Consider the following 25,804-nt stretch of genomic DNA (forward strand, 5'->3'; position numbering starts at 1 on the left):
AATCCTTGGCAAATGCTTTTGCAGTCGGCAACTTTAAGGAGTCCCCATTCCACCAATACAGAGGTGCTAGCTAGAAGCAGGAGAGAGTAGGTGAGAGCAGGTAAGAACACAGAAGTCTGAAGGATTTTTCACATACCCGTTGCAAAATATCCATTCCAAATTGAGTTTTTTTTTTTTTTTGCAGTGCCACATTCACAATCACACAAGTTTCTCGCACTAAGACAAAGTCGACGATGCAGATTCATGAGTTACATAAAGCCGGATCAGGATCCACAGTTCAAAAACATACCGTAAAAGAGTTATTTGATTTGACAAAGTTGAGTTATGGAAAGCATAGAGATTTTCACCTGAGAGAAGCCAAGCAAACCATCAAATGGACTTTTGCCTGTGATGTACTCACAAAGGACGCTATGTACTCTTCTAAATATGTGTAGCATAGGACAAGAATGTTGGATTTCAAACAATCACAACTATTCATGTATCGCAGATTTTATATGTAAATTATCATATAGTTTAAATTTTCTTATTAATAAGGTACTTTAAGTTATCATGCTCTATTTCAGTATCATCTAATAGTCCAAGACTTATATTTTTTAGACTAGAGTTGTATTACTTCTGAAAGTCATTTTGCACACTCCTCATCATCATTTTTCGATGTCGTAAACGTTCTATTTGTTGGATGTAGCTCAAATTGGGTGAGCCATGTACGTCTTATGTTATTAATTTTTCTAATTTTTATGTTTAAGATGGATGTGAATTCATAGATTTATTTAACATTCTTTTAAATGAATAAAAAATGCATAGTAATTGAAATATCTGATACTTTTTCCATAGACTGATTGTAGTCCATGTGCTTCACATTTAAGTGCATTTTGGCATCCACATCTTATTCTTTGGGGGGGGGGGGGGAGGCAAGAAAGCATTTGAGTTACTTATATAATATAGATTGAAGGATCAATGCGGATCATGGTATTGATCATTATTAAAACCCGATCATAATTTTTTTAATAAATTAATTATAATTATATTATGCAATCATCAATAATTAATATCAAATATATATAATTAATTAAAATTAGTATTATAGTTAACCAATCACTAATTTGATATGGATACATTGATAGTATAGGGGTGTCAGTGGATAGGGTGAGACCCTACTCAGACTCATACTCAAATCCAATAAATATTACTAAACCTAGGTCCAAATCCAAACCCATTAAAAAATATAAATTATATTTGGATTGAGTCAATACCCATCAATAAAATTGTGTGAAAGAGGAGAAAAGAATTTGTACCTATGAGTAGAATTTAAATTAAATCTGAAAGGGATTTCTTGAACTTGTGTTATGAGTAGCCGATTCTTTTGCTTTAACTTAAATTAAAAGTGAGAATCAAGAAAGTGTGAAATATGGGAGAAAGAATCTAAAACATCCAATTTACAAGAAAAGATAAGAGGAGAAAAGAATTTGTAGCATGCGTAGAATTTGTGTCAAGTAGGAATAGAAGTTGGTATGCGCATATATAAAATGAAGGCAGTTGGTGAATTAAAAAGATCAATAACATCCATCCACTTTGCAATTAGCCGCTACTGATCCAACACATTTCTCCAGAAAATCACCTAAATACAAAGTAAAATGGTTGATTCTGTTGCAACAATTGCACTTGAAACACTTCGGGACTTATTGATTGAGGAAGCAAAGTTTCTATCGAGTGTGGGCGGTGAGGTTGAGGAAGTCCGTAGGCAGCTCAACATCATGCACTGTTTCTTGAAGGATGCTGATAGGAGGTAAGATCGGTACAATTCACAGACAGTGAAGAATTGGATCGCTGAACTTCGCGATTTGTCCATTCAAGCTGAGAATGTGCTAGAAAGATATGTCATTGAAGTGGTGTCCAGAAGAAAAGGAAAAGGCCTTAAAATGGTTCTCAAAAGATTCACTTGTATTGAGCGAGTGGTCAAGAATGCACCAAATCAGAGAAGACATTAAAGATATCAAGTCTCATATGTTCGACCTCACCAAGTAGTCGGAGTCTACGAGTGTAGGAGACAACTCATCAAGATTGGTAGATGATACCGATAGGTCAAGAAGAACGTATGGGCATGAGGTTGAAAAATATTTTGTAGGAATGAAGGAGGATATTAAACAGTTAGAATCAGTTCTGACAACTGATGACAAATCAAATGGAGTGATTTCCATATGTGGCATGGGAGGATTGGGAAAGACACTCTTGCTACTAAAATTTACAATGGGGAGGCCGTGGAGCGGTGCTTCAAATATCGTGCTTGGGTTTGTGTAAGTCAGCAATTTCAACCCAAAACTACTTTCCAACGACTATTAAAGCAACTTCTTCGGAATGAAAGTGAAGAGCAAGACGAAGATACATTGGTCAGAAAGTTGTACCAAGTACAAAGAGACAGAAAATGTCTCCTAGTTTTGGACGACGTTTGGGAAGTTGATCACTGGAATTGCTTAAGGCGTGCCTTTCCCATTGCAGAGGCAGATAGCAAAGTTTTTCTCACAACCAGAAATCAAAACATTGCTTCCAGAGGATACGTCCTCAATCTCAAGTGTTTGGATGAAGATGAAGGATGGGAGCTCCTTCAAAAGATAGCATTCCCAAACAACTATTCACAAGGTTAGTTTGTAAAATTTCTTGTTTTATTTTATTGATTTTGAATCTTCTTTCTCTAGTTAGTGACAATAGAAAAAAGAGTAATGATACTAAAGATATCATTAATAGTATATATTTAGCAAAAAAGATTATTTTGTTAAGTCTAATTTTTTTTATAGTTTTCATGATGACAAGATTGTTTGAATTTTCTTATGTAAATTTCAAGTTGATCTATATGTATAAAATGCTATTGAATAGCAATTTAAAATTTATTTCTTGATACAAAATTTGTTTAAAACGTAAAAAGAATCAAACATTTAGAAAGTCATACAAAGAAATGGATTCAACAATATAAAGTTATGCTTTCAGATTTTATTTCTATTTTTTATTTGTTGAAAGTATAGGGCGAAATTGTCTTGTTTTGATTTGTTTTAATTACTATACATATTTATATGAAATTCAAATTTTATAATATTTTGAATTAACTGACATTCATTGATTATGTATTCAGAGATACCTACAACTGAAATAAAGTTGTTGGAAGAATATGGAAGGAAAATAGTAAAAAAATGTGGTTATTTACCATTACCCATTTCAGTTATTGGAGGAACTCTTCATCATGAAAAGGCATCAATAGAATGGAAAAATGTGTGTAGAAATCTTGATATGATACGAGATTTGAAGTGGAAACAGACAAGTTGCCGCTATATAATAGAGTTAAGTCATGCCGGCTTCATGATATGATACGAGATTTGTGTTTGTCAAAAGGAAAAAAAGAAGGATTTCTGGAGGTTATAGATAAAAACATGGGAGGAGAAGAGTCTTCAATTTGTAAAACAAATAGATTGGCTATCTATGGGTGGGAGTGGATAACGATCTTAGTTAAAGGATAGGGGAAAATAAGAACATAAGATCTTTTGTATTCAAAGATTACAAATTTGAGAATTGAAAATTGCCCAAAGGAATCGCAAAATGGAAGCTGTTGAAGCTATTGAGTCTCGAAAATAGTATTGTGAAAGAATTGCCACCATCTATATGTAAGCTACCTTGTTTGCAGACATTGAATGTGAAAAATACAATGAGATTACCTAATTGCATATACAAAATGAAGCGCTTGAGGCATCTATTTATGAAAGATGAGCATGAGAGGGTTGGAGGCGAAAAATTGAAATTTGAAGGCTTGAATGAATTGGAGATGGTTGATGATATCTGGGTTGGTGATGTGGTTGATGATATCACTCATCTTCTTAAATTGCCCAAGATGGACATGGATGTCAATACGAATCGGGAAGATGGCTCAACTCTTTTCAGGAGGTTGGTGATGTGTCACTCACTACATTACTTGAGAATCACACATTGTCGAGTGAGCAAATTACCAGCTTATGAAGTTCAACTATATGAAAATGTGATAGAATTGCAGCTTGTGGGTACAAGGATTGAGGAAGACCCAATGGAAATACTAGAAAAGCTTCCCATGTTAAGAGTTCTTGGCTTGTGGAGCAATCCATATGTGGGCAGAGAGATAGTTTGTCGGGCAACTGGATTTCCTGAACTCAGGGAACTTATTTTGCAAAGGTTGTTGAATTTAATGGGGTGGAGAGTGCAGAAAGGAGCAATGCTCAACCTCTCCAGTCTACTTAATGCAGAATGTAGTAAATTGAAGATGATTCCAAATGAATTGGAATTCATTAATACTCTCCAAGAACTGAGAATTATATCTATGCGAGAAGAGTTACTCATTTAGACGGCTATAACCACTATATATCTAACAAATTATATCTAACAAATTGAATAAGATCCAAAGATGATGCTGTAACCACTATATCATCAATATAGATGAGAAGCGCTAGGAGGTCAGTATTAGTCATTTTGGTGAAGAAGTAATGGTCATAAGCAGATTGCGTAAATCCAAACTCAGTGAGCTTGAGGGTGAGCTCTACATTTCATTGACGAGAGGCTTGCTTCTACCCATAAAGGGATTGACGGAGTTTGCATACGAGGCCAAGCTTGGTAGAATAACCCACAGGCAGCTCCATGTACATATATTCATCCAAACAACCGTGCAGGAAGGCGTTGTTGACGTCCATTTGCTATAAGGGCCAGCTATGGGAAGCAGCTAGTGAGAAGAACACATGCACTTGAATAAGTTTGGCAATAGAGGAGAAGTTGTCAATGTAATCCACCCTTGCAATCTGAGTAAATCCCTTTTCTACTAGACGAGCTTTATAACACTCCACAGAATCATCCACACACAACTTTGTCTTAAATACCCACAGTCATCCAATGTGTTTCTTCCCAACTGGTAAAGGAGTGAGAACCTAGGTATGGTTATCCCAAAAGCAGTAATTTCATGTGACGCCCCAAAGATTATACATAATTGAGAGATTAATTGGTAAATTTTTATGAAACTTAGTTAATTGGTAAATAAATTATGGGCCATAATTGGAATATAATAGAACTTGAACGGTATAAATTGGAGCTCGTTATAATATTTGAGAGCAAATAATATTAATTAAGAAATTAGGAAGGACGTAATGGGTATTTTGAGAAAAGTTTAATAAAAAAAATATTATATATAATAATAATATTATGTATATAATAATATAATATATATATATAAAGTGAAGAGAGAGAGAGAATGAGTGGCCACCGCCTCAACTCTCTCTCTCCTCTCTTTATTGCACGCACATAGCCATACACAATTCACACACAAACAATTGGAAATTTGAAATTCTCTCGGCGAAAAGGAAAAAAAACAGAGGTAAGAATTTATATTTTAAAAATTATAATAATTTATATAATGATGTTGTTTAATTAGTCCGTTTATTAAATGTTGTTTATACTAAGCGATGTACTATTTAACCGGAATATTTTACGGGTTTGACTATTTAAAATAGTATCTAATTAAATATAGAATCGAATATAAAAATGATTTCGTTGGTTAATTAGATTATTAAATTCGTTAGATTTGAATATTACTATAGCTAATTTATACAATTTCATCGGAATTATTAATCAAATACACAATTCTATGTATTATTGTTCAATTAAAGATTATAATAGCGAGAAATTGATAGAAAATTCATAGAAACATTTCGAAAATTATATTTAATAAACGATATGTTAATAAAGAGAAAAAATGAAGATTTGTATTTTGGTAGAAATGAAATATTAAAGAATTATTAGAAATTGTACGAATAATATTTAATATTATATTTAAAAGAAATTACGATATTCTCGATATATTAATTGTATGTGGTATAACTCATTATAGGATACGGAGGTGAGGTGAAAGGACTGACAATTCGCGATTGAGTAGAAAGAAACGTTGTGAGATTGAGGTAAGTAAATAATTAGTATTATCTATATATGCTTTCTGTATTTGTGGTTTTACTGTTATATGAATTTGTAGTTCGTGCTGATATTAATTTATCTGAAGTATATGAGTGATGGATGATTTGATTTGATTGACGGTATTGTGTACGTGGAATGAGAAAATACGTGGAAATATTATGTTTGTTGTTTGATGTGTTGTGGATGTCTGAAAATGAGAATATATGTTAATATATTGTTTTACGTTACTAGTTGCTTACAAGAATGGTGATATGTGGAAATGAGGGAGTGGTGAAAATTGAATATAATTGTGGTGTGAATACCCCTTGATGTGTTGAAAAGCCTATAATGCGAAAATATGATATGAAAGAGCTATGTGCGATATGAAAGAGCTATGTGTGAAATGAAAGAACTATGTTCGATATGAAAGAGCTATGTGCGAAATGAAAATACTATGCGCGAAATGAGATTGATGAGCTGGCTGTCAAGGGGGTCACTTATATTTATATAACGGTGAGATTGAGTTAGTGGGAAAAACACAATATCACCTTCCGGTAAGCAAACTAGGAAAAATGGAGTTTGGGTGGTTGTCATATTATGAGATAGTCATGTGGTATAATAAAGCTGATTATGTCGGAATTAAATTGATTGTATTCCATGCGTGTTGCTTGTTTATCTTGTTTGAGTTGTGTTTGACATGCATATATAGATAAGGCTGGTTATTTACTTACTGAGTGGCAGGCTCATCCCTCTGCTGACATTTTCTTTCAGGAGTTGACTTTGAGGCGTCTGACTGTTGAAGACTAGGACTACGCATTATACTCAGGTAGGTCGGGCCAGTATGCTGTTTTCTCCTCTTTGTCAGTTAGAGTACAAATCACATTTTGTTGTATAGAGAGAACTTAAGCGTAGAGATTACTTATGATGGACTACTTGTGGTGTTTGATGCGCATATATGATATTGTAGGTTGATTACGCTTGTTATGACGTTGGGGTTACGTATACATATGAATTAAATTATTTTGTGCATTTATATTTGTAAACACAGGGATTACTATAAGTATAATGTTTAGCGTAGATATAGCCTTGTAGCGAAGGGGGTGCTACATTTCAGCCTTCATGGCATCTAACCATTCTTTCAAAATGTGAATAATTCATTCGGCTCCTGATTGGTCCATATAATATAGAGGGTTAGTTAGTTTGTTACAGTAGTTTCAGGCAATTGCTCTTCTTTGTATTTAACCTGGATTCGAACTCCTCCTGGTCATTTTTTTCATTTTTCCATGAATGAGAAACAAGGTATTTTGTTTGCAATTTATCTTTGATAATGGATTCTGTGAGCTTGTTGTCTTCTGCAAGTTTTAACATGGTATCAGATCCTTTTTCGTTAAGGTCTCTGTATATACACACTACAATGCATACCTCTCTCTTCATGGACGACGAAGTAGCTTCATCGATGATGGGAAAGAGACCTGGTGAAACTGCGTCTCAATATGAGAAGCATATGTTGTTTGTTCATCCTTCTGGGCATTCACAACTAACATTGACATCTTCTCCTTTGGATGGCACAAACTTTCTGGTATGAAAACGAGCAATATACGTCTCGTTTGAAACGAATCTTTCCAACACCAGCTCTTAGATCAATCAATTTTGAGCAATAGAGGCGCGTTAATCTGATAGTGACATCATGGACCTGGAATTCCATGTCCAAGGACATGGTGGAATCATTCATTCATTTTAATACTTCGTGAGGACTGTGGCTCGTGATAAAGGCAAGGTATGGGTGGAGTAACGGGCCGTTAATTTACCAGTTACAGAGGGAACTGTCTTCAATGGTACAACAAGATTTAAGTCTTACAGCATATCTAACAAACGTGACAAAGCTCTGGAATGAGCTCAATTGTTTGGCACCTGCGCCGAAGTGTAAGTGTGGAGATTGTACTAGTGGTATTAACAAACAAATTGATGAACTCACTTCATTGACTCAACTAATGCAATTTCTTATGGGTGTTTATGAAACCTTTAACAATGAAGGAAGTCAGATACTTATGCTTGATCGACTGCCCAGTGTGGAAAAGGCTTTCTCTATGCTTTACACAGTTGAACAACAAAGAGCAATACAAACATCTACAAAGATAAGTACAAGCAATGTGACCTATCAACTGACTATGAAAGGAACTAAGAGAGATGATGATAAGTATGTGCAGAAAAAGAAGTTCATTGCAGATAAAGGGAATTTCCTATGCAAACATTGTCGAAGACTAGGACATGGAAAAGATACATATTTTCAATTGCATGGCATACGTGACTGGTATAAATCTCTGAATGAGCGAAGGAAGAAGGCGAGAGCTTTTGCTGCCAATGTCGATGTCAAAAGTGAACGTATGCAGGGCACCTCTATGGGAAATGAATTGATTAAGCTGCTGCAGAAGGAAAACACTCCCTCAAATCCCATTACCAGCTATGCAAAGGCTTTGCACAATTCGACGAGGAGTTTGCAGGTAATGCCGCTAAACTTACTTGTATTGATTTGGATTGCTAGATAATTCACAGTAGAGCCATCAATCATGTATGTGAAAGCATTGTATTATTCCACTCATTTGTCAAACCCACTAATCCTCACTTCATCCACCTGCCTGATGGTTCAAAGAATTCAGTTCAATATGTAGGCAGAGTTAAATTGAATGATGATATTACTTTGGAGAATGTATTCGGTATTCCTCAATTCTCTGTCAACTTGATATCTGTCAGCCAAATTTGTGGCCATAAAAATTATCAGTTTTAGTTCGCTAAAGACACATGTTTCTTGCAGGAGGTCTTGGTGGATGAGATCGAGAAGATGGAAGAAGGCAAGGCAAATTAATAGGTTTTAGGGTTTTTAAAACTTGTAATTATTTGACTTTTATTTAGATCGTCTTCCATCTTGTTTCTATACTAGCGATATCCTCTATGTTCCCAGAACTCGTCAATCATTTCTTAGATCAATGATGACTGTTTTATTTATATGAAATCCCCTTTCATACCTGCAAACTTTGAAGAATTCCATTGAGCAAACAAAATCAATAAAGTTCCCTTGAATATAATCGACCATAAGTCGAAATGATTGGTTATGTTCAAGTCTATCTTTTTCAGATAGATCTTTTTCAGATACCCTTTCAGATTGCAAGGTTTTCAGTTCGCGCGATACTACCTTTTCCAGGTCGCGTAATCGCCTAATCTTTTTCGGACATGATCTTCACCTTTGTTAGGATATCTCAGGTCGCAGTCGTTTTTACACAAATTTTAACCTTTTTTAGGTTGCAATCTTTTTCAAACAAATCCAAACCTTTTACAGGTCGCAGTCTTTTTGAGACTCAGTTTCTACCTTTTTCAGGCCGTAGTCTTTTTTAGAATCAATTTGTACCTTTTTCAGGTTGTAGTCTTTTTCAAATCCAATTTGTACCTTTTTAAGGTTGTAGCCTTTTTGAGACTCAATTGTACCTTTCTCAGGTCGTAGTCTTCTTTTGACCAAGGCCGAGCCTTTCTCAGGTCAGTAATAATTCGTTGCAATGCTAGTTATCCCGAAAGTGCTTTTATTTCATGCGAGCATTTTTACATAGAATGTAACCAATTTCTCAAAATATTACAGTAATATGCATAATCATTTACTTCTATCACTAGTAAAAAGACTGCTCCTGCAAAAGTTAAATATCCACGGTAAAAAGTTAACGAACATACAAACATATCGATATTTTCAAGTTGTTGTCTTCTTCACCAAATAACTCTACTGTTGCATCGTGTTTTTCCTTCGTTCCCTCGAGCTCGAACTCCTCACTGCTCCTTGATCTACTAGGGGATGTTCGATCTCTTCCTCTTCATATTTGCCTATCTCGATCTCGACCTCTATCCCGTTCTCTGTCCTTGTTTCCATTAATTTTCTCGTCGATATACTTTCGATCTAAGTACATCAATTGTTCTACGTCTCCAGGAGGATCTCTAGCTAATGCTGACGCAAACAATCCCTTCTTCAACCCATGTATCAATATGCTCTTCATCATATCAATCCGCAAATCCTGTACCTCTAGGGTCTCGTTGTTAAATCTCCCTATGAAACTTTTTAGGGATTCATCGCTCCTTTTTTGGATCGTGAAAAGATAGGTCGCCGACCTCTTCGATCTCCTTTCGCTAGTAAAGTGAAATGCAAACTTCTGCGTCAGTTGTCCATATGATTCGATTATACCACTCGCAAGCTAGTAAACCACTCTTGCGCTTTTCCTGTCAAAGTTGTCGCAAATAATTTTACGTTAATAGAATCCGTTTCTCCGCACAAGTTCATTACTAGTTCGAAGGCAGAAATGTGTTCCTGCGGATCCTTCGACCTATCATATTTGGGTAGATCGGGTACTCAAAAATTTGGACCGACAATTTTGGTCAGAATCTTATTGGCAAAACGCGAGTCCCTATTTTGCTTCACTAGGTCACCTCGTTTCTTCAAGTCGTCTATCTGTTGCTTTAGTTTTTCTATCTACTTCCCTAAACTTTCCACTTCAGCTCTGGAGATCCCTGGTTCCCTCATCCTGATATTGCTAAATGTTATGTCTAAACTCTTTCTTGCTAGGCTGGTTTCCAGTGTTTGTCGCATATTCCTCCTCGTGCGATTGGTTCCTTCCATGTGGTCATTTGCAATCACCTTTCTCTGCTTTTTGATCAACCTCCTCCTCTCTGATTCAGCCTGTGTAACCATTTTCCTTTCGTTTTCCACCATCACATTCCTGCTTGCTATTTCTATCATCTGCCATTCTTCATTTGTTAGATGCAATCTTCTTCCCTCTCGTCGTGGAAGGATTCATTCTTCTTGCTCGTCCCTTGATGACTCCGACATGGTGAATTATCTTTGCTGGATACCTAAATCTTTCAACCACCTTGAAACCCAATCAAACCGAATTAAAGGACCTCTTCTCAAGATTCCCACAGCCGACGTCAAATGATCTGGGTTAAAATCTATGTGACCTCCTTGGTTGGGTGAACTGTCCTCCAAGCGGTTCGAGGTTGCTACCTTTTCCACACTAGTGATTGGGCCCTGAGAAAAGTGAAGCAAATTGTTAGGCTTGCTGGAGTGGCCCCCAACTAAGACCCTCCGATGCTTAAGTTAGTATGTTTTTTAGGTGGTGAAAGCAGGTCGTTGGCGAGCTGATGAGCCGAAGCGACCAAAAAGTAAAGAATGGTAAAGTGAGCATACCATAAATGCACTAACTGTGGAGTATTTATAGCGTAAGACAGGGGGTCTTGTTGGTCCAATAGCCTTCTTCCACGTGTCTCGGGTTGCCAGGGTCGGGTCGCCAGATCCAACCCAGGGGTAATGCCCTGACTTGATAAAAAATGCGTAGATCCTTCAGGTAAAATTGTAATTTTTTTATCTTCCAGGAACAAATTAGTCTTTTATTGACAAAATTAAGGCTTTCCACATCATGGCCAGTATGCTTAATCAATTTAATATATAATAATATAAAATGTAGGTAAAATTACACTTTTGGTCCTGTAACTTACTTTATTTCCACATTTATTCCTTTTTGACGAATTTAGTCCTGAGCCTTTTTCTTAAATTAGAAGTCGAGAATTTTTTAAAATAGTTGAACAAATTCAATTATTAGTTAAAAATTCAATAAATTAATTTATTCAAAATCTCAATGATCGAACATCAAAATATAAAAAAATTAATTTGTATTTGCCGTTCTTTTAACATCTTCAGTAAAAGAAGAAAACAGTAGAATGTCTATATTTTCACTGCATTATCAATTTTATTAGAAACATGAATCAGTAAAGCTTAATTGTTCCTTATTGAAAATAAAAAGAATCAAGAAAAGCTAAAGAGGAATGATGATATATGCATCTTTCTCTCTACTGCGTTATGTCTTTTAATTTCTTTCTTTTCAAAGACCGGTCAACTGTGGCCCTTTCAGGAAGAATTTCATTGAGTGGAGAATCATATTCTCATTTTTCAATATTCAAGAAATCCTACTAAATACATACTTTTGAAATCCAATCAAAAGGTGATCAGTTTGGTTCACTACTTTGAGTCTAATTCTTTGAACCCATCAAACGAAATTAGACTTGTGAACCCCATACTGAATTTTTGTGTTTTGGTGACTTACAAATATCACACCAGATCCAATCCAATGTGCAAATGATAAGCTCATTTTGACCTACAAAATAGCTTTTGTGGTCTTTCTCATTCTCAGAAAAGATTTTGAAAGCTAATGGATCCAAATCGCCTATTTCTAAAGCTCTTTGAATCCATCACTCTTTCTCATCCTCAGCTAGAAGATATTGTCCAACCAGAACGGTAAGTTTCATTCTTGATTATGCATAATCCAATTATGTGATAATATAAATTTTATATTTCACCCAATAGACATCTCCCATTTAATGTTACATAAAAGACTTTATTGACCAATATACGTAATCAAAATTGTCCAACAATAATTGAAATCACTATTTCGACCATGCTAGGTTACATAATTGAAATCTCGTTTGGATTGTACATGTGCAAACTAAGGGTGGTCTACCTGATCAAATGCAAAAGTAGACGTGATCCCGATTCTATTGTCTGACCATGCTCCTTTAATTATAAGTGTGACTCTAAATCAGCAATTTTCACGACAACTGCTATAAGGTGTAGCGCTTTGGGGCAATGTGGTTGAAGGTAGACGAGTGTCTGAAGATCATTTCTGATAGTGGGAAGGTTGTTTGTACCTGTTTTAACATTAAACATCTACTTAGCGAGTCTAAAGCTGTAGGATATAACTGGATAGATAGAACAAGTGCTCATTTGGACACTTGAAATGGATGATTAAAGAGCTTGAAGAAAGGATTAAATTTCTAGAGTCTTAACCATTGATTGAAAATGCTGAAAAAATGTTTAGATGAAATTGAGAGATGTTTTATGGAAGATGAGATCATCTAGAAACAAAGAGACAAAGAAGATTGGTTATTCCAGGTCGATTAATATCTATTAATATTTTTCTTACTTATGATGCTAATCACTTCTTGAAATCTGAGACAGGAGGAAAGAAAGGCTATTTAATAATGAAGCTTGACATGAGCAACGTCTAGGACCTGGTTGAGTGGCTCTTCTTGGAGTCTATCTAATTAGACTAAGGTTTAAGTACTCTTTTGTCCGTCTTCTTTTGAAACTTGTTTTGTACTATTAGTTATTCTTTTGTTCTTAATGGTGAGAATTTTGGACTAGTAAAGCTGTCTAGGGGAATCGAATAAGGAGACCCCCGATCGCTTTACCTATTCTTATTTTGTGGAGAAGTTCTCAGTGGAATGTTAAAAGCGGCTAAATCAATAGGTTTGATCCAGGGTGTTTGAATGGCAACCGTGGCACCCCGAATATCTCACCTATTCTTGGTTGAAGATACCCTTCTGTTTTTTGCAAGGGCACATTGTCATCTTTCCATGGTATCATACTATACCGATACACACAAGCATCGGGGTAGATTATTAATCTTAAAAAATCAAGCACGGGGTTTAGTAGGAACATATGCAATGAATACCACTTGGCCGTAGCGAAAGTCAACACTTGGGGTAACTGGCGGTGGGTGGACTCTTGAAGAAAGAAATATTAATGTGCTAGAATTAATGATAAGATTTGACAAAGAGTACAAGGCTGGAAGAAGAAGATGCTCTCCCAAGCGCGTAAGGAGATTCCCCTAAAGGCAATTATTCAATCTATCCCAATGCATCCTATATCATGCTTAAAATTTCCCTCATCACCTATTCATGATGTCTAAATTTGTTTTAGGATGTATTTTTGCATCAATGATCAACTCGCAAGAATCAAGCATGATCGTTGCCTTGACCGTAAAATCTCTCTCTCCTATCTTCGCCAGGTAATTTCAATTATTTTCTAGCTTATTTAGTTTTTAATTATTTTTTTTTATCGTCAAATCTCCTCCCATTATTTTCTTTTTTTAAAGAAATCAACTTATACCAGTCCCTGTGGAATCGACCTTACTCCCACTTTCACAAGTTTTGTAGGAATTATTTTTTGTGATCTCGACACTCACCAAATTTTGGCACTGTTGCCGGGGCTGGTGTTTTTAAGAATATTTCTTTTCTTGTTACTTGATTTTTTTTTTTTGGTTACTTGGTTTAATACTATAATCTTCTCGTACATGTGAACTTGATCTAATTCAAGATTGAGAAGACTGGACGGAGATTTTGAAAGGAAACCAAGAAATAAGTTGAAAGGATACCCACTTCTTCCGAGCTATAGTTAGCACAAGAGATATTGGACACTTGGAGTGAACCATAACACACAACCCAATTACAATCATGTGGGCCAATACTCAATAGTTTGGGACTAGATACGGCAATCCTCCGGTGAATGAGGTAAATGTATCTTCCATTTATGATCGTTTTGATAAACTTTTGTCCCTTGTTGAAAGAGTTGTCGAAGAAGAATTCCAACGAATGAAGGCTTTTCGTTTATGTAATTCTAATGCACATCCCACCGATTTGTGCCCTATGCTTCAAGAAGAAACCATCGAGCATGCCAATGTTGTTGGTGGAGGACTTTTTGGAACACCACAAAGAGGATATGATCCTCATTTCAACATGTATAATCTAGGAATGACAACTTACCCCAGTCTTAGCTACATTTTGCAATCTCAAAACTGGCCACCAACTCCTTCGCCTAATCCCACACCTGTCCATCTCTCGTAGACATGATAAAAGCACTAGTGACCAAAACACAGTAATTCCAACAACAAACACAATACTTCCAACAACAGTTCCAACAGCAGACCCAGACGAGCATTCAAAATTTGGAATCTCAAATCAGTCAACTGGCGTCATCTATTAGTAAATTGGAACCCTAAGGTAAATTACATTCCCAGTCTGTTGTTGACCCCAAATAAAATGCTGTTGTTTTTGTTCTTCCAAGTGAAAAAGAGTTGCAACCAAACATGGACGAAAATGACACTAAGCATGCGCATGACCAGCACTGTGAACCAGACCAAAAGATGGAGATATCTCAAAAGCAGACCAACAAATCAAAAATGACCGATAGTGAACATCACAAGGTGTTGATGGTCAAACCTCCATTACTTATTCCTAATCGAATTATTTTAGCCCCTTATCTAAACTGTGCCGACTAGTATCAATTTCCTGTATGTCACTTCGGCATTTAGAAGCTGATTCATTGGTTACTATCTATTGGAATATCTAAATCACCGCAACAAGTGTTTGATGGAGTCATCAAGTTCTCACACTGTGGAGATAATACATCAGTCAGCAATCCATCTTCCCGAGTTCATGAATTGTTACCAGAGTCTTCGTATAATATGGAATCAAGCTCAAACAAATCAGTGGTATCCTCCACCTACTGATTCAGTAAAAGTTCACTTTGATGGTGCAAATTCTCATGAACAATCATCTATGGGTGTAGGGGTTATTCCAAGAAACTCAAAGGACATCTATTTAGCAAGGTGGATGAAATATTTCTCTTTTCCTACTACACCAGACCATCTGGAATGAAAGGAAGTAGTGGAAACACTGCAGGAGTGTTCTTATTAAAGGTGATTGCTTATCCATCATAAATTGGTCTCCTTATCACTAGGACCAATTTCTGAAGGTATCAAGCCATTAGCAGTGGCTTTTCATTCCATCACTTTTGTGCATGTTCATCAACAAGTGAACAGTCTTGCACATCGATTGGCAAGAAATGCTCACTACAGCACTGAGGGGGTTGAATTATTACTTATATGTATTATATACCTCTTCGTGGCAAACATATGATATGATTTTCGTATCCAAGAAAGAAAAAAGAAGTAAAAGAATGCATATTAACCACTTATTGTGTCCTAGCAATAGCAAATATTATGAAGTTAGATTTAACCAAATGTTGGGTCCTAGGGGTTACCTATATTATTTGTGATAATATCTAATCAGACTGAATGGGTCAAAGTTGAAATAGTGAAGCTTTTGCAATAATAATTTTGTTCCAAAAACTTGTTTATATAACTTATCTGTTTCTGGATAAACTTATATCCCAATAGTGTGATTTTGCCTAGTTTATTTAATAACTATAACTAATATTTATCTTTTATGGTAAACTAAAGGTACTTTAAGATTGGTTTACAAGTAGTGTCTCTATTGTACTAAATTGGGCAGCACACAAAGTAATGTAACTCTTAAGGAAAAAATTGCACCTTTTGTCCCGTAAGGGCCTTTTTCAATTTAGTTCCATTTATTGCAATTTTCTCATATTGCATCTCATGAGTGGTCGTATTAATATTATACCAAAATGACGTCATTTCGAAACAAATGACATTGTTTTTTTGGGAATGGTTATTTGGAATGGCTAAACAATAGGAACGACTTTTCAAATATTGCTTGTCAATAAAAACAATGTTTTTTTTTTTTTTTTGCAAAGAGAGGTCTTACGAATGGATTTTTAAAAATTGCCGGTTGCAAAGCCCGCTTCAAAAATCGGTATACGTACAAAACTTAGAAGATTTTTTTATTTCACCCTCCCTCTTCCTCCTTCACTCTCCCTCCCTCACTCTCCTCGACCGACTGCCTCCCTCACCTGGTACTTAGCTCCACTACCGTCAGCCGTCCGCCGTCGTCTAGAGGTAACTGGAATCAAATGGTTGGGTTTCCTTTTTCTTTTTTTGGACCCCCCAACCTTTTTCTTTGATACCCCCACCCCCCCACCATTCTTCTTCTTCTTTTAACCACACTTTTCTTCCTTTTTTCCTCCACTTTCGTATAAAATAAAACACCAATTTTTTTAAAACATTTTGGCTACTTTTCGAAAAAAACATTCGGGCATTTAACTATATAAAAGTTCTGTTTTTTGAAAAAAATTTCTAAATTTTTTTTGAAAAAACTAATTACGGTTTCCTGAAAATTTTCTGATATTTTTGTATTTTTTTAATTTTCCTAATTTTATATAATGTTTTTGTAATTTTTCTAATTTTTTTAGGTAATTTTTAAAAATTTTCTATAAATTTTTGGTACTTTTTTTAACTTTTTTTTATTTTTAAAAAATTGACAGAAAACTTTTGTTAATTTTAATTTTTTTTTTGTTATCTTTTTCTAATTTTTGGTCATTTCCACAATTTGTGTAATTTATGCAATTTATGTATAATTTTTTGAGTAATTTATGCAATTTATGTTTATTTCATTGTGTAATTTACGCAATTTATATTTAACTTATAAAAAATATTTGACAAATTTCACCAATATTACATTTCTATATAATAAATATAAATAATTAAAAAAATTGAGAATTTTAATAATTTCTTACATAATAATCTAATTAATAAAAAAAAATTCACCAAATTCCCCCTACTAACATTTTTACATAATAAATGTAAATAATCACAAAAATTGGACGAATATTTCCATTAATAATTTTTTACATAATAATCACATTAACATAAATTAGGCTAATATTCCCAATGTCACCAATCCAAAATTAGAAAATATTCCTAATAATAATATTTTTACATAATAATGTCAATAATCACAAAATTAGATCAATAATTCCAATAATAATATTATTTAGAAAATAATATAAACAATAACAATATTGAGGTAATATTTCAAATTAAAATACAATTAACAATTAATAATTATTTAAAAATATATTGTTTGTTTGTAACCATATATAAACAGATTACACATGCCTTTAAGTTTTTGCCCATCAAGTGAATTTTGTCAGTAGAACTGTTTAAGTTTATCCATCTGCGTTTGTCAATGGAAGACAATGTTGATAAATAAGATGTTAACTGTTTTTTTCTTTTATTAGAGGCAGAGCTCGATCAGCCGCCCAAGCAGATGGAGTTATTTGAAAGGTGCTACACAAAAAAGGAGGATGGTGGCTGGAGTGGGCTGAGAGCAACTGAGGTGGCGGTAAGTAGATTATTGATATTCTTTGTTTTAGGAAAAATAATTCTTGGTTAGAAGTACTAATAATTTTGCATGTTTTGCAGTAGACGTTCCAGAATTGCCTTCAACAGACCCCCCAGCTTCAAACCAGGACAATATTGACGTCGCTGAAAAGGAGGGCTTAGATTTGGTTTTAATTTTTTTTCATTTTTTTAATTAGATAATTTTTCATATTAATATAATATTTTTTCTTAATTATTCATGTTTCATAATATTTATTAAATTTCATTATATCAATTTTAGTTAATTAATTAAATTCATAAATATAATTAATTAAAAAATTATTAAATTAATTTAATTATATATTAAAATAAATAAATTTATTTATTTATTGCAATATATTAAATATATGAATAAATTATAAAATATAAATAAATTATAGAATTAAAAAATTAGGAATGGTTTTAGTAATGGTAAAGAAATATTATAAATCTAAATAAATGACCGTTCCAAATATTTATTACTGAAATAGTTCCAAACCCCTGTTCCTAAACTGCATTGACTGTTTCAAATACCATTGCTAAAATTATCTCTAATAAGTGAAAATAGTGTGTGATCGTTCCTAATACCATTGCTATTTCAATTTTAAGTACGTGTTCTCAAAAACACCATTGCTAATACCATTATTAAAACAGATTTATATATGTGTTCCTAAATACGACTGACAATTCCTAAACCGTTCCAATTGAAAAAATAAATTTTTCTTGACAAATTTAATATTAGGAATGGTTTTTGTAGTGTGTTACAGTTCCCATCCCAAATAGAAATAGTCTTGCCAAAACCGTTCCTAAAATTTTGTAACACCAGTTGTAAGGATGAATTTCCAACCGTTTCAAAAATCACCCCAAATAAGTTCAATGTCCTGCAAACCGTTCCAAACCCAAAAATACCATCCTAAAATCGCTTCAAATTTCGCCTTTTTTTATAGTGATAGTACCTTAAGCTAGCTTGTTAAACTAAAAAACTTGCTGACCCCATTTCTTGTGCTATGATCGGATCCTAGATCTTGTGCTCCACCAACCAGTTTTATTGATGGGATTTGGCTAGAGTACTTCACCACACTATAAAAAAATGTGGGATTTGGCATGGTCAGGACAATCGTTCCTAAACCCGTTCCATCTTGAAACGGTCTTTGGAACACATAATGAATAGATATTGAAAGATGATGTCAATGATCTACATTTTTTTTTGTTATAATTTTGGAACAGGCATACCATTCCAACATGAGTTCCGAACAAACAGTTACAAAATCTGATCCAAACACCATTACAAAATAGTAATGGTAGACGGTTGTAACTCTATTTGGAACATAATATTAGAATTAGGGACGGTCTTGAGTTTACCGTTCCTATATGTGTGACAAAGGATGTCCAAAAGATGATAGTTAGAAAATGTATTCGAAAATAAGGTACAATTTGAAATGATTTTGGAACACCCTTAATCAATTATGCGGAACACGATTCCAAATTATTAGTTTTATTTAAGAAGTAATGTGTTTCAACAATCGTTCCAAAATTCGGTGCAAATTGGAACTGTTTTTTTGTATTATTTATTTAGTATTACTGAGACTTTTCCAAATGAAATACAATGGCTATATTTCAACGGTAAAAAAATGTTCCTAAACTCGTCGAAAGGACCGTTTCAAAATCTAAATCAACGGCTAATTTTTAACAGCTAAATTTGTGTGCTCTTTCCATTTAATGTCACTATCTTCTTCGATTCTTATTTTCTCTCTATTTCCTCAATCTCTCTCGAATTTTTTTGATCTCTCACTATCTCACAAATATTTTTCTACTCTTGATCGTCAGCCTGTCTCAAATTTTTAATGATATTTGAAGTTATTTTGATCAGGTAACAACTTTAACCCTTTATTTGTTAATTGATTATATTTGTTGCAATTTTATCATTTAAATTTAATGTTATAATAATATATACATATATATATGTGTGTGTGTGTTTCTGTGTTTGTGTATGACTTATCGTAATCTTAAGACAGTTGAGTAGATGGATGTATGAGAAGATCCTTTCAAATAGGGCGGGTCTTACGCCGTTGAGGATGGTGTTAGTACATTTATAGAATGACCCAAGTCTCAACATGCATTATGGATGGTGAGAAAATTAAGTGTCCTTTTTGGAAGTGCGTAAATGAAGTTTTCAAAACCACGGATGAGGTAAAGTTATACTTATTTACGAAAGGTTTTACGTTGAAGTATTATAATTGGACTTCTCATGGAAAGGGTGCAAGAGTATTTTGAGGCCATTACCACGGCCCAATTGTAGGAGGAGCAACCTCCCATTTTTAATGTTATGGAGGGCACCAGTACGCCTTTGGATGATGCGGTGCAAATGGATTTGACGTAGACAATGGTTTTTGATGCCGCCAGGCCGGATGTCTGGTCTTCTAAGTATAACCGGGATGGTGTGCCTCATAAAGGTATGAGGTCGTGTCCTGCTAATATAGGGTGTAGTTTATATTATGGTAGGTGGTACGATTATGTGTCTGTGCTGGCAGATCAGTTTCACAATGTAGTGCATGCAGTTGAGCAGCCGTTGTAGAATGGTTGCACCCAATCTCAATTGAGGTTGTTGCTGAGTTGTTGAATATCAAGGTCGTTGGCCATTTTCTCAACATATATGAGACCAAATATCCCAATGGGCTAATCATATAGTGACCCACAACCACACCCTGCCCCAAGAATACTATAGTACGAAGAAATTGTTAAGAAACTTGGATTTACCTATTGAGAAGATTGATGTATGTAAAAATGGCTGCATGTTGTACAAGAAGGACAACATTGATTTGGATTATTGGAAGTTTTGCGGAGAAGCTAGGTACAAGTCAATCACGGAGCAAATCCTAATCACAAAAAGACATTGTATAACATTCTTAGGTACCTGCTGGTTACCCTTAGCCTGCAAAGGTTGTATGATTTAGAAGCGACTGCCGAGCAAATAACATGGCATGCCAACAATCAAACGGAAGAGGGATCCAAGTGCCATCCGTCTGATTCAAATGCATCGAGGTATTTTGACCGGACATATCCTCATTTTGCAGTAGAGCTCCGTAATGTTAGACTAGGTTTGTGCACGGATGGGCTCGCAATGTACGGGCAGTACGATGGTACATACACATGTTGACCTGACCGGGGAACTTTAAATTTGATGACGAGTCTGATGAGGATAGCTTTCATGAGGATTACAAGACTGAAGAAGACAATAATTATAATTGACATTTACCATTTTCTATTTAAATGAACAAAATACCGATAATAATTCATAAAAATAGTTTACCAGCTAATTTAGAAATACAATTTGCAAACTATTTGTCCATACCAATAATTTCTTTTTTCAGGAAAAACAAAACACATTTTTTTCGTATTTAGGAAATGTCAAAAAATTAGGAAGTCGATCGAAAGCCCTTTCCAACTTTGAACGACATTAATAAAATAAACCGTTCAATATATTACAATGTACTAAATAAAAAGGAGGAAAAATTAAAATATAGGAACCGTTAATTTATTTTGACCGTTCCAAAATAAGTTCCAACAAATTGAGTTTCGCACCAAAAGAAAACTGGAGGAAAAATCAAACCTAGGAATGATTATTTAATATTTGACCGTTGTGAAAATATGAAATTTAAATAAAATCGTTCGTAAATGTATAAAATATCTTTTACTAAAATTAGTAAAATACTTTTCTAAATGTGTTCCAAAAACTGTCCCTAAATATGCCCATAGATTGCTCGTTCACCTCCCGATTACAGTGTCTCAATATCCGGGTCCCTGATTAATATCAAATTTAAACTCATAACAATACTTTTCATATGTGAACATATCTAGTGGTCTGATCTAAAATCAAATTGTCTGATGGTCAGTTTCATCATTTTTTCAACCTCATTGATTGTGTATCGGATACGATATCTTAGTACCAACAAAAATGTCAAAAACTTCATAGAATGTAGTATTTTATTAATTTAATACTATTCAACGGTTTGATAAAAATTTTATTGGTCTGATTAGACGATCCAATGGAACAGTGTGAGATGTTACTTACATCTACGTAAGACTAGCAATCTTATATATACAAATATATTTGATCTTTTGAACATGTATCAATTTAATTTGTTGCATTATATGTTTCCAATGACCATAATTAATTTATAGTCTACTTTTTGATCATTAACATGTTTGGGACAATTTATCCTTTATTTTTTATTTTCTTAATTTTTTGGTGTAAAATAAAACATTTTAAAAAACATTCGGCAATTTAAAAATAATTACTTAATTTTGCTGTAATTTTTAAAAAATTTATACATTTATGAAATTATAAAAAATTTCATAATTTTTGGTAATTCTAATATTTTTCTATAAATTTTTGAAAATCTTAAAAAAAAAATTGTAATTTTATGTAATTCTCCAAATTTTTGTATATTTTTGGTTATTTTTATAATTTTCTCTTAATTTTTGGTGATTTTTAAAAATTCTCTGTCAATTTATTTTTATTTTTAAAAAAATTCTGTTAAAAAGTTATTTTATGTAAGTTTCGCAAATATAGAAATATTTAGTTGTATAAGAATATCTGCAATTATAGAAATTTATTTTATGTAATTTCTGCAATTATAGAAATTTTGTGTAATTTTTCAAAACTAATTGTATAGTTGTGTAATTTATGCAATTATTGTGTAATTTAGTAATTGTATAGTGTAATTATTTGTGCAATTTACTGTAATATTCTATATGAAGATATGCACTGACTAATTTCAATAAATAGAATTTTTGAATTTTTCGTCTTTTTACTTTTTTCTTTCGTGTTAAATATTTCAGATATTCAAATCAAGAAGTTACAATTGGTCAAATCATATGAAAGAAAGAGATTAGTTACTAGTCTCCTTCGAATTTGAAAATTCAAGTCAAATGAGGCCTATTTTTCCCTTTATGCAATTCTTATGTGTATTATATTATATTGCTTAAATTTTTTGCCATATTTATTGTATACATGTGCAATTTATTTTATAAATAGGCTAATTTTTTACATCATAATGTAAATAACCATAAAAAATTGGACAAATATTTAATCCCAATAGTAAAGTTATTTAAATAATAATGTAAATAATAAAAAATATTGCACTAATATTTCCAATAAAATAATTTTGACATCATAATGTAAACAATCACAAAAATTAGACCAATAGTAAATCCGAATAATAACATTATTTAAATAATAGAAAAAATTAAATCAATAATTCCAATAATAATCTTTTCAAATAGTAATGTAAATAATCACAAAAATTACACCAATATTCCTAATAATAATAACATTTATACATAATAATGTCAACAATCACAGAAGGTAGACTAATATTCCCAGTAATAATATTATTTTCATAACAATGTCAATTATCGCAAAATTATAAAATATTCCCAAAAATAACATTTTTACATAATAAAGTCAAATCACAAAATTAGACCAATAATCCCAATAATAATATTATTTACAAAATAATGTCAACCATAATAATATTAAGGTAATATTTCAAATTAAGGTACAATTACATAATCATTTGAAATAGAAAACAAATTCAGAACATTATTTCCAATAATTAATAATTATTTAAAAATGAATATTTCTTTGGTAACAGCGTACAAACAGATCACGCATGCCTTTAATCTTGTTTAGCCCATCAATTGAATTTTGCCAGTAGAACTTGTTATGTTTATCCATTTTCATTTGTCAGCAAAAGAAAATGTTGATAGATTAAAATGGATAAATATAATAAATACTACGATAAAAAGTTCATGTGATAGGCTAAATAAACTTAAAGCAATACTTGGCCCATTTGTATATGTGCACAAGAGAATTATACATTTTTAAATAATTAATGAGTACAATAATCATGACTTCATGATAATTTTTTCGATGTGTAAGAATTAGTATATTCTTTTTTATTTACATATTAATGTGAATAATCGTAAAATTTAGACAAATACTTCTCAATAGTTTTTTAGATCATGTTTAGTGGTACGCCTCCTATATCACGTGGTCGAGGAAGTAGTCATGGTCGTGGCCCGCCACTTCTACCAATTTTGTCAGATGCTTCCCAAGTTGGGGAAGCAGTTCTTCGACCACCCACACCACCTGACACGACCACACCATCCCCCATCCCCCGTCCCGCAGACTCTAGATGATGCTGGAGCATCTAGAGCTGCACCGGCACCTAATGAGACAATACACCAGTCTGGCACCCCGACGGCTGCTCCACCACTACTATCAATTCCACCCACCATCAGCGCGCCCAATACATCAGCCACGACGGCGCAAGGTAAATTTGATTATCAATTTTTTTTTAGTATTATTTTATATTGAAAATGTCTAATATAGCATGTGCTTTTAGATCTGACTGCCGATTTCAAAAGTGCATCAATGCAGTGGTGACGGGGACACTTTCCCCACCCATCGCCATGTCTGAGGTAGGTGCCGGAAGAGTACCAGCATTTGTGATATGAGAGCATGAAGGTAATAAAATTTAAATTAATTTTGTTTTATCTAATAATCTAATTATTTAATGAAATTTATTGACATTTTGTTTAATTTTATTATTGTAGATGACCTACTGGTGGGACTGTAACAAATAAGTCCATCTTCTGGGTGATCCACGTGTTGACCGATAAGTAAATCTGGAAGATACTTTCTATCATCCTATCCAGCCTGGTCAGACCACTTTGACTTGCCAACAAGGTTTGGCCCCAGCTCCAAATGTACTGGGCCAGAGTCGACTTCCAGGGGGGGGGGGGGGGGTTCTTCCTCTATTAGCATGCAGAAGAGAAAGTTGGTAAGTAAATAATAGTATTTTAAATGCTTTACCATATTTTATAAATAAGATGCTAAATTTTTTTTCTTCTACAGGAAGCAAAGCTCGATCACCCCCCCCCCCAAGCAAAAGGAATTATTGGAGAGGTGCTGCAGGAAAATAGTGAACGGCGGCTGGAGCAGGCTGAGGGCGTTGGAGGTGGAGGTAAGTAGCTACAATATTAATATTATTTTTTTTAAAAAAAATTAATTCTTGCTTAAAAGTGTTAATAATTTTGTTTGTTTTGCAGGAAACGTTCCGGAAGCTGTTAGAGGATGGTTGACCTTAGATGCTTTATTTTTTGTAATATCCAACCCTCTAGTATTTGTTATTCTTTTTCTTTTTTTAAGTGTCTATTATATATATATATATTGGGATTAATGGATTCAAAAGGGTCAGATTATTTTTCTTTTCGAAATATTTGAAAGTGATATGTTCTGTGGTAGCAAAGAACCAAATAAATTAGTGCAAAAAATTCTTACACACATTAGTATATCTGTATAACTTTAATATAATTGCAATTCAATTTTAAACTTAAATTACTATTCTTCAGTTCATCAATGAAATCCAGTCCTCAAAGTGTAATAATCACTAAAATTATGAAGCAAGTGACATTAGTCTATACCTATCTTTATATATGAAACCATTAATTACATTTTTCAGATTAAAACACATCGAATTTCATAAATATTGTCAAATTTCAATAGATCCTTCGTTAAAAGTATTGTCAAATTTGAATAAACGCAAAACGATGAACTTACAAGAAATGTTTATACTTCATTTTTTAGTGTCAACTTTTGAGTGTCTATTTTTACTTCATCACTATTTTAAGTTTTTCAATTTTACTCAAAAATTGGAGTTGTATATAAAGAACTTTGTAAAGACAAATGGTTGATTACAATATAACAATACGTACATATTGATGAACTCTTTAATTAATTTTCATAAATATTATCTCTTTGTTTTTTTGCCTTTTATGGAGGAATCTAATATAGAAAATAATTTATTGTATTGTATTCATAGATAGCATCAAATATATACATTTCCTTCTAAAAATACTTTATCTAA

General features: G+C 33.4%; 1 protein-coding gene and 1 long non-coding RNA gene across 2 annotated transcripts; both read left to right on the top strand.

The window, feature by feature from the left end:
- The first annotated feature begins 1,634 nt into the window (after positions 1-1,634).
- LOC148788094 (putative disease resistance protein At1g59780) lies at positions 1,635-4,357 on the top strand. Its single transcript, XM_088880347.1, has 3 exons — positions 1,635-1,786; positions 2,189-2,637; positions 3,576-4,357. The coding sequence occupies exons 1-3, from the start codon at positions 1,635-1,637 to the stop codon at positions 4,355-4,357; spliced, it is 1,383 nt and encodes a 460-aa protein (XP_088736473.1).
- A 956-nt stretch (positions 4,358-5,313) lies between these two features.
- On the top strand, positions 5,314-6,985 carry LOC148788095 (uncharacterized). The gene is made up of 3 exons (XR_016065417.1): positions 5,314-5,374; positions 5,888-5,954; positions 6,718-6,985. It is a non-coding gene; the product is annotated as an uncharacterized LOC148788095 (long non-coding RNA).
- Positions 6,986-25,804: the final 18,819 nt, after the last annotated feature.

Source organism: Sesamum indicum, linkage group LG5 (genome assembly GCF_026168435.1).
Source record: "Sesamum indicum cultivar Baizhima isolate 11 linkage group LG5, ASM2616843v1, whole genome shotgun sequence".
NCBI lineage: Eukaryota > Viridiplantae > Streptophyta > Magnoliopsida > Lamiales > Pedaliaceae > Sesamum > Sesamum indicum.

Excerpts from the sequence above, each read along its gene's own strand:
- LOC148788094 (XM_088880347.1), top strand. The coding sequence starts at position 1,635 with ATGGTTGATTCTGTTGCAACAATTGCACTTGAAACACTTCGGGACTTA. Across the intron at positions 1,787-2,188 it reads TTGAAGGATGCTGATAGGAG|TGATTTCCATATGTGGCATG; the intron begins GTAAGATCGGTA and ends AATCAAATGGAG. Across the intron at positions 2,638-3,575 it reads CCCAAACAACTATTCACAAG|GAATCGCAAAATGGAAGCTG; the intron begins GTTAGTTTGTAA and ends AATTGCCCAAAG.